This window comes from Cuculus canorus, chromosome 1 (assembly GCF_017976375.1).
Source record: "Cuculus canorus isolate bCucCan1 chromosome 1, bCucCan1.pri, whole genome shotgun sequence".
Taxonomy (NCBI): Eukaryota; Metazoa; Chordata; class Aves; order Cuculiformes; family Cuculidae; genus Cuculus; species Cuculus canorus.
Genome location: NC_071401.1, coordinates 171,660,155 through 171,675,458, shown reverse-complemented (window position 1 = coordinate 171,675,458; position 15,304 = coordinate 171,660,155). Strand labels below are relative to the sequence as shown.

General features: G+C 36.8%; 1 protein-coding gene across 1 annotated transcript in view; it reads right to left on the bottom strand.

Moving 5' to 3' along the window:
- Window positions 1-15,304, bottom strand: part of LEMD3 (LEM domain containing 3) — a 48,004-nt gene that overhangs the window by 24,187 nt on the left and 8,513 nt on the right. The window contains exons 2-3 of the mRNA XM_009563503.2: window positions 3,699-3,733; window positions 1,218-1,284 (exon numbers count right to left, since the gene is read on the bottom strand). Coding sequence (XP_009561798.2) covers window positions 1,218-1,284; window positions 3,699-3,733 — 102 coding nt within the window. The remainder of the gene's footprint in view (window positions 1-1,217; window positions 1,285-3,698; window positions 3,734-15,304) is intronic.

The following is a 15,304-nucleotide window of genomic DNA, read 5'->3' as shown; positions in this document are numbered from 1 at the left end:
TCAGCTATTATTTGGCACGCACTCAGGTTAAACGCATCCTTTTACTATTTTTCTGGTTAAAGAATAACGTCAAGAAGAGTAATTTGTGGGTTTTGTCCAAATTGCTATTTTATTCACTGCAAATACTGTAAAACCTCTGGAAACAAAAAACAGGAAGATTTCTCTTGCAATTTAAAATATTACAGAGCTGCACAAGCTTCTCACAGATTTCCTATAGCCCCAATATATTAAATTGTCAGTCTCGTGTCTGACAGAGTTGTTTCCACATTTTTTTTCATGTTTCAGAAATGTCTGTAGCACCCAGTAATAGTGAAAAGCCTTCCTGGTGAAACCTGCTGTTGCAAAACAAACAGTTTGGACAAAAAAGACCAATAAGTAAAAAACCGTTAAAATACAAAACCTGAACCACTGCCTCCTAAACACATAATGGATTAAATAAGCAAGGATGATATATAAATGACTTAATGAAATAGATTTTGCTGTAATTCATACTCACTAGGTGCCAATAATAAACATCTTACCTTATCTTAACCTTACCATTTCCTGATCATGATGTGTAAACATCTATGCAGTTTAAAGCTATTAATTATGACTCTAAGCAAAATACAGCAATTTTATATTTTTTTACTTCGAATTATTTTTATTTTTTTACTTTGAATATTCAATAATTAATAATAATAATAATACTAAACACCAACTCTGACATTACTATATGCAGCACTCTTCATTACTATATAGTTATAGTTAGTGTGGTTAAGTTGTACTATTTTGTCTAACAAGGTCTTGTTTAATCACTGCTGCTCATTCTATTAGTAAGTACGTTCTGATTGTTGCAAAATATTTTGGTTTTCAGACAGCTTTCCACTATAGTGAAATAACTACCTTTAAAAGAAATACATATTCCTTTCCACATATAGGATATTTAAATCTTTTAATGAAATCAGATTAATGAAACATTACAACATTAGACCAAAAACCATACAGGGTCACAATATTGAAGAGCCTATCCTTTCAACTAAAGAACACTCTAACAAAAGGCAGTGGTGAAAAAAAGCAATGTAAGTGAACTAGAAATGGGATTTCTAGTCTCCCAAAATGGAATTTTAAATGGCTGACAGGGCTCCAGCATATACCAGTTGTTGTACATCACTATAAGCATAAACTTGCTTGTAGCTGTTTGCATAACACACTCAGTCATAATATTTTTAAAGTGTTACCTGCTACTTGTGCCAATTTATCATGAAGTGCATATAAGCTGCTTATCATGAGACTCATTTCACCTTCCTAGAATTAGAAAAACACAGTACTGTTAAAACAAACATTAGTAGAGACGTGTTTTCTTCCATTTAGCCCCAAAATCTTTATATACCATAAGGATAAAAAAAAAAAAAAAAAAGGGTGTTACACATACAGGTAGAAAGTCGTACTGTTTCACAGACAATGATGCAAGCAACAGATTTTTAATTAAAATATTCACAATACTGATTTTTCAGATCTTGACTGAAACTAAACTAGACTGCAGCCTGGAGTCTGATGGATCTGCCAGTTAAAACTGATAGCTCAAAAGGTTATTTTAATAATACTGAGAGAACAGAGTGCAATGACACAAAAGACGTCTGGTGGTGGGTTTGGGAGGCAGGTTGTGTTTGTTCGATTGGTTGGTTTTGGCTACCTACTGCGTAAAAATAAAAGTTTTATTAAGAATAAATGTGCAGAGACACTTCATACAAGCCACACTGAAGTACCATCTGGTCACATTCCTGAACAGAATTCATAGCAAAGCAAGATTTTTACTGTCTACATTCAAACTACAGTAACCTATTTAAAAAACAAAACCCAGAATGCTGGGGACAATACAATCTTGTTGATAGCTCCTGAATATGCCACTATCATAAAAAAGCCTAATATCCAAAAGAAACAAGAATATGAAGTGTCACGTAATTATTACTTACTAGGCAACAAAACGTTTTTATCAAGATGTTAAGCAATTTCATTGAAATATATCCAGAAACATTTTATTTTAGAATGAATTATTGAAAATATGAAAATGAGAAACTTGCAATTGCATACACTGAGAACCAAAGGCCATTCTAAAACACTAAGTTGGCTACAGGTCCTGGGGCAGAGTCAAACAGCTGAGATAAGACTAGAGCCTTTATTCAGAAAGTATGCAAGGAAAGTAGTTTTCCAGTTTGTGCATTTGCTGATTATACTCACACTGAAAAACGCTAAAAATATTTTAATTCCCTGATGCAGCACTGCCTGATGTAATTTTAAAATCTGAATGCTCCAATTCTTTTTTTTCCCATAAGAATACCGCTACTAGAAAGTAGAATATTACTTTCATTGATCAAACATTTGACAAATTAATTCCCAGAGACTGTATCAACAACTACCAGTATCACCTCTCCTTATTCTGGTCCTACAAAACCACCACTGAGATTAAATTGATACAGTTGGCACTCCCCAGGAAACCAACCAACCTTATTAACTCACTTCCTTGCTGGAAAATACCAGCCATGTCAGAAAAGAAAAATCAGTCCTCTACCACATACATACATGCACAGCACTACTTCAAGTTCCATTTATTTGCCAGTAGGCACACCCGTGACTTCACTAATAGCTACACTGAGACACGCAAGTGAAGCATTTTTGTGACTGAACTCTTTTTTTTGTAGATCCATAGTCAGATCGTATAAAGGAAGAACTGAACACCATAACCTTTGTAGCTACTGAACAATCAAGCACAGAATAGAAGTACTATGAAACAATACACAAGAAACACAGAAGAAAATAACAAATAAACAGACTTGAGCTGTCAAGTCCAGTGCACAACACACATTCGCTCTGCGCTCCTAAAGCCATTCTGAAAGAATATTCTAAATTTACTCCTCAAAATTCAGTTGCTTCAAAAGATTCAGAAACATTTTCTTTCCAAGGAACAAGCCAAGACTGCCTACTTTAAAATATGCAATTGTTCACTTTTGGAGAGCTCAATTCTAGACAAAAAACAAAACCCCAAATAACCACACACCACACCCCTCCCACAATTATCTTGCAACACTTGCTTGTATGCGCACAGCAAAAGCAGATCCCTATGTTTACAGTCCAGGCAAAAAGACTGAAGGCCAGAAGACAGAACCATCAAAACCCACACTGTAGAGCTAAGTATAATACAGATAACCATTTTTGAGATGTCAGTGTTGAAGTTATCTCAATGTTCCAGTTGAAAGAGTGAATAAATACAGGAACAAGTTACAGAATCAAAATAGTGAAAAAGAAACTTTTTAATCCATTTCCTGAAGGAAGCTAAGGGTTGCTCTTCTGTGGCACTAAATAAGATCCTGGAGTTTCAACTCAGTCATCTTTTACCAGCTATCCTTTCAAGGCTGAGAAGTCAAATGGTAACAGTAAGAGACTGATAAATCTAAACAATAACTGATAAATTTAGCCTCAAAACTTACAGAGTACTTTTTACTCACAGCTCTACAATACAAATTACCTAATATTTTCTTAGGATATAAAGCAACCAGCAAGCCACGGAGATGGAAAACGAAACATTAAAACATTAAAGTTGCAAGAAGTGCATTCATTTCACACAAAATATTCTGAAACTGCATCCTTCTGAACATATCTATATTGCCTTTCTATACTCATTTGACAGACTAAAAATCTTGGTATTAAGCGATTTTACTTACTTGTATTTTTTGTAGTTCACTGATGGGATTCTTGACTGTCAAAAAAAAAGAAAAGAAGAATTCATTCTAGAGTCTGAAAACACTATACCAACACTGCAGCTTTATGACAACACTGTAATCTTTATCTAAAAATAAGAAAGTCAATATGACAAATAACAATTAGACAGCTATTAACCTTTGACCTAACCCTTCTGCATTTAATGCTGCGCTATACCATCATTTAGGTTAAAACCGAACCTTGTAGATCTGCAAATTTCACAGCTATTTCTGTGCAAACAGAACCACACTTGCCCTTTGACAAACTCTCTCTTTAATGACACAATTGCATTGAAATCATAACTTGAAGTTTTTAGTGTTGAGTTCAAAAAAATATAACTACTTTTTTACTAAACAATAATCCATACAACACAAGGTTGTACAACTCATCAGCATTTTCTGTTTTTACAGGAGTAAGAGATGACACACTGAGAGCTCAGGTGAAAAGTGCAGTGTGACTAAATGACCTTCTCTTCCTTCCTAAACAAAACAGTTCCCACAGCTCCTGAAAGCATAAATTTATCTATTATGTTCCTCTTGGCTATATATTCTTCAAGGAAGAGAAGTTGAAATCAGATATGCTTCTGCTTAAGACCAACTAGTTGGTAACTAAAGTTACCAAGGCAGGAAGCAATCAGTGTTAAGCCACATTGTCTTGCCTTTCTAAGCCACAAACTCGCTTCATCCACAGTTTGAGCTTTTACAGAAATTAGCAGTTCTATGTGCTATGGTCAGCTTCTACTGACCACAGTTCACTAAGCATAAACAAAAAAAAAAAATGTATCCTGGAAAACCTGACACAAAATTGAAGGTGTAGGTTGTAAATGTCATCACATTGCTGTTGAAAGCACACAAAGAACAGGTATCACTTGAAGGAGCACGCTGCTCCATATGCAGTTCTACCAAAAGCAAAGTTCTTCCAAACAAAAAAAGAGTGCTTTCTACTTTTACATCTCATGCACATGCATAGAGGATCTGGAAGAAATCTCAGCCTATGAAGAAATATGTGCATTTTCAAATCCTGCCACTCAACTTTCTATACCAAGGCACAGTATAGAAATTTTGCAAACAAATGTTTGTCCATGTGCCTGAGCTCAAAAGAAAATTAAGCATGCTATCTACCCAACAGCAATAACCACTTCAGCTTCCTCTGACACAGTAAAGGGGGCAGAAGGGACAAAAAAAAGCAACACAAAAAAAACACCACCAACAAAAAAACCCAAAAAACTCACACAAGACAAAAAACAGTGCCCAAAAAAGCCCTCACCACCAAAACCACCCACCCAAATACAGACATTGTTTTTCAAAGACATCTGAATACTTGATCTGGATACCAGATTAATTGAAATCAATAGCAGCAGATGTTCAAGCACTCTTGTAAAACAAGCCCTGTCTATATACAGCTTCACGATTTCATTCTATAGGTGCAAATTCTCAGAGATAGCCTATTAGATTATCAAGCTATCAACTTTACAAAGTTTCTATACATGTCATTCATTAATTCAGCAGAACATTCCCAGTACACTAAACTTTTAATCTTAATAGCCTAAAATAGGATTAGAGAAACACCATCAAGGCTTTAGATCAATAGTTATCTAGACAGGATAATTATGTAATTATGAGCTCTTCTCAAGGTCAGTCTTATTGAAATCTTGATTATATGGGTTTAGATCAGTGGAAGCATGAGACACAAGAGTGTGTAAATTTCAGTATACCTGACAATCAGACATTTTAGCATTGATGAAAGCCACAGAAAAATGCAACACTTTGATGCCTGCAAAGATGCAAACTGAGAACTGTGAGCTGCAATTCTACATATGCTAGGACAATACAGCAACTAAGTGAAGGCAACGGTGGTGTTAGACTTTCCCAGCATCACAATCCCTGTGTAAAGTCAATCTCACATGTAAGTAATTTCATATTTGGACAAATTAACACACTGGATTTATGAACCAATCTAGATGATATGTCAATATCTGCCTCCCCTTCACAAATACATAGTGGTTAAGGTGACAAAAAAAAAAAGGACTGTCACCTAAAATTATCTATCACAAAAAAGTAATCAATCCTTGTAACTCATTATTTTAACTCACACTACAGAACCTCCATGAAAGCTCTCTGAAGTTACCAATTTTATGGCAAATTAATAAGTGAGACATATTTTATGTAAGATGTAAATATAGTTTAGGATGCCTGATGTTGTGAGGCAAGTACGCTAAACTCAACCTCAGCAATTTATTGGCTGCATATGCAATTAACAACTGTTAATCAATCTGCATCTGTTTACCACCTAACCTTGATTAACTTGAGTTAATAAGGCCACTCCCTACAGTAATTCCTCTCTTCTGAATCCACCCTTTCTTTTGTTCAGGATCTAAACTCTTACCAAATCCTCCCACTTGCTCTAGCCACAGATGTAAAGTTAAGTTTTCATCTATTCCAACACATTGAAGGTATTTCAATATATCACATTAGCATTATAAGAGATACTTTAGAACTGTCAAGAAATACGTACAGTTTTAGGAGCAACAAGTTCTGGTTCTACCAAACTAAGCATTAATTTAGAAACTAATTAGTAATAGAAGAGTTTATGTGAACATATACTTCCAAGGCTGCTCCTCAAAAAGAGTTCAAGACCTCTACCGTACAGCAACAAATACCAAACTTGAAAGTAGTCCATCTATCAAGCTCACATTTTTATGAGCTTCAAGAAACAAATTCTCTACTTATTCTACAAATCTAAAAATTATAGAGATAATTTTCTAAAACAGAAATCTCCTGCCTGTTGTTCCAAGGTGTCTTTCCTCCAAATGACAACCACGTCCATTAGCCAAACACTGCCCTCAAAAAAAGGAGGGATGCAAACTACTTGGACACAGCAATCTCAGTATTCATCAGAGCTCTCCAGACAGCAACAAAACTGTGGGAAGCATGGCAAGTTTAACCTGGCCACATGTGAATACGAGGACAAAAAAGGAAGAGTATTTTCAGGGAAGAAAACCCTCCAAAACTCTACAAAGGGAACCATACTAACTCCCCCAAAACACTGTCACAGCTAAATATTCTGTTTGAAAGTGTGACACATTGGAAGAAGAGCTTTATTTCTGGCAATGTATAACGATAATAGTAATTCTTTGGCCAGACATGGAGGGAAATAAAAATAAGCACACAAAGGGCCATCCATCTTCACATGAAACTTGATTTCAGAACAGGAAGGGGTATGCTATTTAAATTCCATTTTTAAGAAGTGGTCTTACTTGAATGCTAGTTAATCAAGAACAATACAATATGATTACTGAAAAGCCTAGGAAGGAAATCAAAGCAACACATAAATATTGTTCTGGTTAACTGAAAAGACTACTAATGACCCTTAGGAGTAACCAATTTACACATATTACTGTTGGGACAAACTGAAAATGATGACTTACAGACTACCAGAATTCCTCAGAGTGGCAGAACTGGTTAGTTTCAAATAACAAAAAGTCACCAATACAAAGCTAAGGGTCACAGCACAGCTCCAAAGCATTCCAGCTAAAGCTGTCAACACAAATGCACATAACAAGTCATCTCACAGAGATGCTTGATTTTTGGAATAGGAGAGCAGTTAGTGTCAATGTACAAGGTTAATTTTCACTAGACTACAGAAGCTTTCATCTTTACTTTAACAATAAAACCACTCACCACCATTACCATCCATCTTCCTCCCTAATACACTGGTAACAATTGCAAACAGTATTTACAAGGGTCTAGTTTTCTTCAGTAAGACAAACTGGGAGCGCAGTGTTATTTTCACTCTTTTTTACAGCGTGCTTTAACAGATATGAAGTTGCAGCCTACTTGCAGACATCCATGAACACAAGTCAGCTTTTACAGAGATTTTATCAAACAAGTTCTATGTATGACTGCCTGTGAAGTTTTGGAAAGAATATATGCACAAATAAAAATTCATTTGCTTAGGACATAAGCAAGAATCCTATCAGTACCGTAGTACTAAAATAAGGTATTTACCTTCTGGTTACCAAATCAAGACGCCAAAAAGTAGCTAATCCCTCTGCTATCTGCAGCTATCTGCTAGATGCTGCAGCACCTTGCCCTGAACAGCATTACCATTCTTGCAGTTTCAGTACTCAATACACTTCAACAGACAACATAAAAACTGAAGTATGAAGAAACAGTCACACTAGGACAAATCAAGGATTCAACTGGCCCAGAATCCTGCCTACAGCAGCAGCATTGTTTTATTCTTTTCAGACACCTGTCCTTAACTGAAGGGGGCCAATCAACAGAACAGTGTGAAAAACAAGTGTCAGAGCATAAGAACATAAAGTATATACAAATACTTCAACTGAATAGTCTCCTAGTTGTAAAAAAAATGCACCTCAGAAGCTTCCCAAGACAGACAGAAGTAGCTGGCTATTTTTTTTCCCCCAAATTACCAACTGCAGTGTATTTTTCCCTATAAGTTTGCCCAGTCCCACATTAACCCCCAGTGAGATTTCAGCTTCAGCAACACACTGTCACAGAGTTCCACAACTTAAGTTGTGTATGTGGGAAAAAACATTCTCTCCTTAATCTGAACTTGCTACTGGTTAACTTGAGAAACTCCTCCTTGTATTAGAGGAGACAGTGAGTAATCAGACCCTATTCACCTTCTCCATAATACCCATACCTTTACTTCATTCCTCAGTCCTTCCCTTAATCCGCACTCCTCCACACTCAAGAGTCCTATTCCCCTTGCTATGAAAGTCATACTTTACTTTCGATTATATTACTACTCTCTGAGCCTTTTTGCAGCTACGTCCTCTCTGAGGCTGGGTACCAGAGCTGGACACTATTCAAACTCAGAGTGTGATACTGATAGTGCCATACTGATATCTTCAAATATATTCTCTCAAATATACTTTGTTCTCAACTCCCTTCCTAAACATCAGGAAATCCTACCACTGTGTTAGCTTAATATTCAGTAGTGGTCAAGAAGGTAACATTTTTAACAGAATCATTGTAATGTCATAATCTATTTCTGAAGATACAGATAATTTGATTTTATAAACAAAAAAGCAATTTGCCAATGCAACTTTAAGGAGCTGTAAAACCACAGCTGCAGAAACAAGAATGATCCCACTTAACCTGTAAGCACTTAATATCTCAAGTGTGATGATAGCGGAAGTGCCAACTACTATCCACACAAGGATTTAGACTCTACTCTACAACACACGCTTCCAAGCTAGCAACTTCTGCAGAAGCAAGAACATTCCTCCCTGCATCAGAAAAGTGCTTTTCTCCTCCCCACCTACCACATCACAAGCGGACTAATCCAAAACCAGAAGCAGTAGTTTTTCAAACGCTTGTCCTGTAAAAATGCTTTCAGTCAGTACACAACCTAATGTTTTCCAATACAATTTTTTCTTCATTAAAAAATTATATCAGCTGGACAATGTATTTGTTAACAGATGAAGTAACAATACTGGAAGCACTGCTATCCAAAAGGGGCCTTTAGCCCAGCTTTTTTCTACATGACCTTGGAAACAAGTTCCAATAATCTTACAATGCGAGTACTTTCAACATCAAATAACAGATCTGTAACTTTTGTTCTGCAAGTTTGGGGTCAAGTACCAATTCCACCCAGTGACGTACCATGCATATGTCAAGGACAATTCTAAAATGTTGTTTCTTAAGGCTCCTAAACATTAAAATGCCAGAAAAGAAACTTCAAAACAAAGTCTATCACAGAAAATAAGTTATTCCAGAGCTCCATCTTCCAAACAGCTTAAATAACATAATCCTGCCTTTATTTTTCCTCTCTGCAATTATTCAACACTCAAAATAGTTTTGCATGACCTCCATCCCCCAGTTAGTGCTAATTCAGGGAGAAATCACTTTCAATCAGCAGGGTAAATCTCTGTGCGCTAATATTAAGACACCAAGTCATACATCAAGCTGTGCAATTCCTTCACTACAGATAACCTTTGTGTGCTTTGGAAAAAGTTTCTGTATTTCTAAATCAGTGCAGTATTACACTGAGCAGTCCTTGGCCATGCCAATTTTGAATGACAGCACTATCTGCCACAAGGATTAGAGAATTCTAAAAAAAAGCTGAATCTTTCCTTATAATTAAGCCAGTTTTTCAACTGTCTCAGTTTACAGATCTTTTCTCCATAATTTTTCCCTAATATCATTTGAATTCATTCTGTTTGCGCATATGTGATATAAGGGCTCATGACATAACCAAGCCATCTGACTTTCATTTAAAAAAAAACCAAAAAACCAAAAAAAACACTTCCTCCAAAAGAACTAAAACTATCATATTTGTGATAAACATTTCAGTTCAGATACATTTTCTACCAGCCCTGAAAACAGCAGTCATTATTTTAGGTGAAAAGGCGGAAAAATTTCTCCTTGGAGTTCTTCATTGCTACTTTAAAAAGTCTCTCCATATTTTAGCTTTCCAGAAATGCTCAAATCTATTGCTGCTTATTTAAATACTGGTTAGAATACACCTGAACATTGAAAGATGTTTTCAAGAGACTCATGTCAACTCACTACAAACATAAGAAGAAAGACTGGTGTTCTGGGAGAGCTTCTCATCAGATAATGCAGTTTCACTACAAGTTTTGTGCTGAAAAGATAAAAGTAAAATATTTTAACCTGTGTAGTACCTGTAGATATCCCAGTACTGCAAAACTGCAATAGTTGGCTGTAAGTCAGTTCATAGGAACATTGCCTTTTTGAAGCAAAAAGCCTTATAAAATAAATCCAGAATTGAAAAAGTTGCCAAGACATCGGAGCTACCTTTAGAGGAAGTTTTCACTATATTATTGCCACATTCATTCTGTGAATACCGCTGCCGGCCAGACACTACTGTACTAAAGCACCCATTTCTAACAGAGCTGATACCTCAGACTAACACCTGCAAATACTAACAACAAGAGTTGTCTCTCCTTTCTGGTCTCCTGTTTACTAAATATCACCATCAACCACAGCAAGGTTCAGGGAAGGGGAAAAAAAAACCCTACAGAGCTATAGTACAGACACTGCATGTTTCAGAAGGAATAACGTGTAACCTGCCTGTGTGTATGAAAAAAGCATCAAAGTTCATTTTTTCTACTAGAAGACCTTGTGAAAGTAACTGTATGCAACAGATGAAGGAACAAGTAAAAGCCCAAACAAGAACCAATGTAGCTACACTGAGAAACAGAACAAATTTAATACATCACTACCACCAAGAAAATACTGCATTTTAAGTCCCCAATTCCACACAGAGATGAGAAATTTGGGCAGAAAAGGCTCAGGCAATGTTTCATAACTCTAACTCAGGGCAGAGGATGTCATCACAAGTATCAAGTGCTAGTTGCCAAACACTCCAGACAACAGTTCCAGCTGCTACACCCACCTAGTACTGGTGTTCAACTTAAATTCTCTCTCCTCTACTCCCTGCATTTATCTCCATGGAGCATATTAAACACACGAGCAGACTTAAAGCAAGAGCACATTAGGCTGCTAAGTTATTTACAAAATTATTTATCATTATCTGTATTTGTGGAAAGCTAAAATGATTCTTACAATGAAGTATCCTCCAGTTTTATTTCTAACAGTATAGGGAAATGTTTTGCATCAACAGAATTTGCACACGCACTTTTTTACATTAGATTACAATGCACATTATATTTCAATGAAGAAACGGCCATCTGTGTTTTATTAGGAAAAAATGGCTCAGAATTGCATTTGCTATGCACTGTAAAAATCAGGTAATACTACATTCTTTGTACACACGTTGCCCCCATCATCGGCTGGTGTAGGAAAAGAAAAAATAAATCATTGGTCCATCACTGCTTGACCGCTTGCTCCACTAAAAGCAGCAGAACTGCTGAAGATTGTTCTATAGAAAGCCTGAATACAGCAGTAAAACTCTGAAAACAGGCATTCTAGCACATCTTAGGGAGAAAAAAAAAGAAAAACAGCTTAGTCTATGCAGGACACAGAGGTAGCTGCCAGCAGGTCTCTTGTCATGACAAAGATGAGCTTTCACAAAGGAAGCAGCAGACAGCTTACCAGAGATATCCATACTCACTACACAGAAAGAAAACTGCCCACAACATACAACAGATGTTTGCAAAGCTCAAAACCAGGATGAGCTCAGTGGTAATTCAAGACAGCACCACTTGACTGGAACAGAATAAAAGTAGGCAACACTCAGTAACTTTTTATTTTTCACTCAGCTAGACTAAGACTCTACAGAGCTGGGTAGCCTTCCAAGCTGTCTACCAGACCAGCTGCGCTTGTTTGATAGCATAATTTGACTGGTTCAAATAAAAAATTATCTGAAGGGAACAAATGGACTACCACACAGCCATACATCACCACAGCCATACATCATTATCCTTATATGTATGCCTTGCCATTGCTCCTATGCTCAGTTGAAGAGTCTGCCTGAACTAAGACAATATTGATATTATAATTGTTTAGCTTACACCTGTTAAAGGGTCACATGATCAGCTCGTGGATTAAGCTGATGAATCTTCTAGCAAAACTGTGCACTTCTCAACCAGGTAGATCTAGAGGAGAAAGACTCTTATCTCAGCAAGAAACTCATAAGCAAAAAAAGAGGACGGAAAGGAAGAGGTGACTCTTACTGAGATGTCAAACACTGGGAACAATAAAACCTTACCACACCCACTGGCTATTTGTAAACACATGAGCAATCTGTAGTAAGTCACTAAATAGTCGTACAAAGCTAGGTGCTTAAACTATAAAACAAGGTTTACAAAACCTTCCTCAAGTCATTTACCTCATGCTTAAGGAAGCCCAGCTGCCTATAAAGCTAGAAGTCCAACCCAAGATTTGTGTAACAAACTCAGTATGCTGACTTCCCACCTCCTGAATGGCAAAGAACATCATGTGATAATTCATTCCCTTACAGAAGGAATAGGCAGACCCTATTTGGCCTCTGCTCCTCAAACTCCCAAGACAGCTCCTTCCCAGGGCTGCTACTTTCATGCAATTTCCACAGTCTGCTCTCCTTTCAAAAGAATAACTAATACCACACATCCTATACAGCAGAATAAAAGAAGTCCGGATGTATCACCCCATTGTTTTTTCCCCCCCCTGCTTCATGGGCACTTGTACTCTGCATATTTTTTTTGCTACTTCATAAGGAGCACCTTTGGCTGAAGGTCAGGAGGAAAAAATAAAAACAGTATTTAAAAGTTCTAAATGAAAAAATGCATTAGCCATTGCATTGTCCAATTCCAAAATACAGACACATTAGTGCTCAATTTAAACAAGCTAAAAGGTCTACAGCATTTCTCCAGGGAGCACAACCTTTGATGAAAGTCAAACTTAAGAGATACTTCATAATATACCTAGGATCACAAAGTCAGACTGTGCATATACACCTGCCTGTTCTGAATGAATGAGCTCTTAGGAGCTACATAAAAGGCTGGTATTTCTGGTCTTCAATGAGAAATGAAAGTCTACTAACCCAAAGCACACAGTACAGACAGTACAACAGCATGGCCCTTTCACATGTTCTCCACACTCCATTTTGTGTCTTTCTGAGTTTGAATCAAAATATGTTTGCAATATTATGTATAAAATACAAAGCACCCAAACATTACTATATCCTTTAGATACTGCTCAGATTCCCCATTTCCCACAGCAATTTAAGAACACACTTATCCAACGCTGGTTTTAGATAAGCAGTACTTCACATGCTTACAGATAAGAAAAAAAACAAAAATCCAAAATAAGTAGTGAGACTAGTTCCTTCTCCAGAAAGAAATCTGCATTTCTAAGCTAATTTTCTTAGGTAGGCAAAGTCTCCCCAGGACAGGCTACAGGGCCAAAAAAACCCCAACCAAACTCATACAAAACAAACCAGCACCTTCTCAATTTTTGCTTTTTCCTTGAAATACGCCATGCACCTCATCTCCAGAATCTCCCTTGGATCACACATCAGGTGCAAAACCCATAAAAAAACAGACTAGGATGAACCTGACATCATACTCTCCTCTGCTTTTCAAGATTCCACCAAGGAATTTCATACTTATTTTTCCCTTATTTACAAAGTAACAGTAAACTATTGCGAAGTAATTTTCAAGAATGAGAAACAGCACAAGCAAGACTGCCAGACCGGCCCCTCCCCGGTAATTCGGTTTGACTGTGGATTTCCATAGCCTGAAAGAGCCTTAGGGGTTTGTCACACACACACAGCACCACCCAGTCTGTTCCCAAAATGAACAAACCCCCTCTTCTGAAGCACAACACCTGAAAAAGCACCAACAGCTCACTAGACTTCTAGATATAGGTGAAATGACAGAGATGAACAGAAAATTTCATAATGAACGTCTTACCATTTCCAAGAAAATATCCTGGGAATTAAAAACAAAAACACAAAGCATCACACCACAGTGAACTGTTTCAGGCAACATTAACAAATGCAGAACAGAACAACAACAACAAAACAAAATCACAAATCTACCTTTTAATATTTGAAAACCCTTTTTCGCAGTAAGTGCTCCACTCTGCCTAATATCCATTGGCAGGTTTCAGATGAGAAAACAGAAGTCTAGCTAGAACCATGACAACCAATACCTACATGGCCAGATAAAAATTTGTTTGGTGAAGTTGAGATAAAGGAATACTGGACATGAGGCACTTGTGCTGTGCAGCTTGATGATACCAGACACTGAGGTACTACTAAGTACTACGGAATGAGTGTGCTGTGGAATGTTTTACTGTACAAGTGCACAGTGAAATGACGAGTATTGAGGGGATGGATTGTTAAGGTGAGCGGCTCTGATATGCAGCATATTGAAAGTATTCAAAGGCAAACATATGCAGTTTTACAGTCACTGGAGAGTTTGAGGCTCCTCTAATAAGAAAAGAAACTTTTCTATGGAGAACAGGAAAATAAAGACATAGCTGTGGCCCTAAAATCTAGTCTGGAACAAAACTACATTTACCCAACTAATCTCAGCAGTCCTCTCATGATAAAGTTTTATTCAGTCAACCACCTAGCGAAGACAGACTGACGCTGCATTTACCCAAGACATCCTGAGTCTAAGTTTCTTCTACTTTTTCAATAAAGAAAAGGTTAAGGGGATGTGACCAGTACATAAAGCCTGTATTAAGTGAATAAAGGTAGTACGAAGGAAGTTTTAGTAAGTATATAAAAATTATTTTCTAACAAGCCATAATCCAATTCTTAATAATGTAAACGGCCTTTTCTAAGAGAGAAGAAAAACTGGACTAGGAGATGATCTACAATTCTTCACTTAAAAACAGACCTATTTCTAACTTACCTACCATAGCATCGCTACAATTCAATGGGATCTTGTAGACTACTTCGTAAGTTTTAATGCCACTTAATTCAATATTAGACTTCTCTTAAGCCTCAACCTCTTCTCCCCACATTAAACAGTCTTGTATATCAATTCAGTCTGTCACTCAGAGTTTATTTAGAGCAGCTAAATGAATTTAAGACTCTAAAAGGATTTATTCAAGATACTTGTGTTACAATATGAGCCTCAGTAAGCAGAAAATTTTATCCTTTCCTCTATAAAAAGAATTCA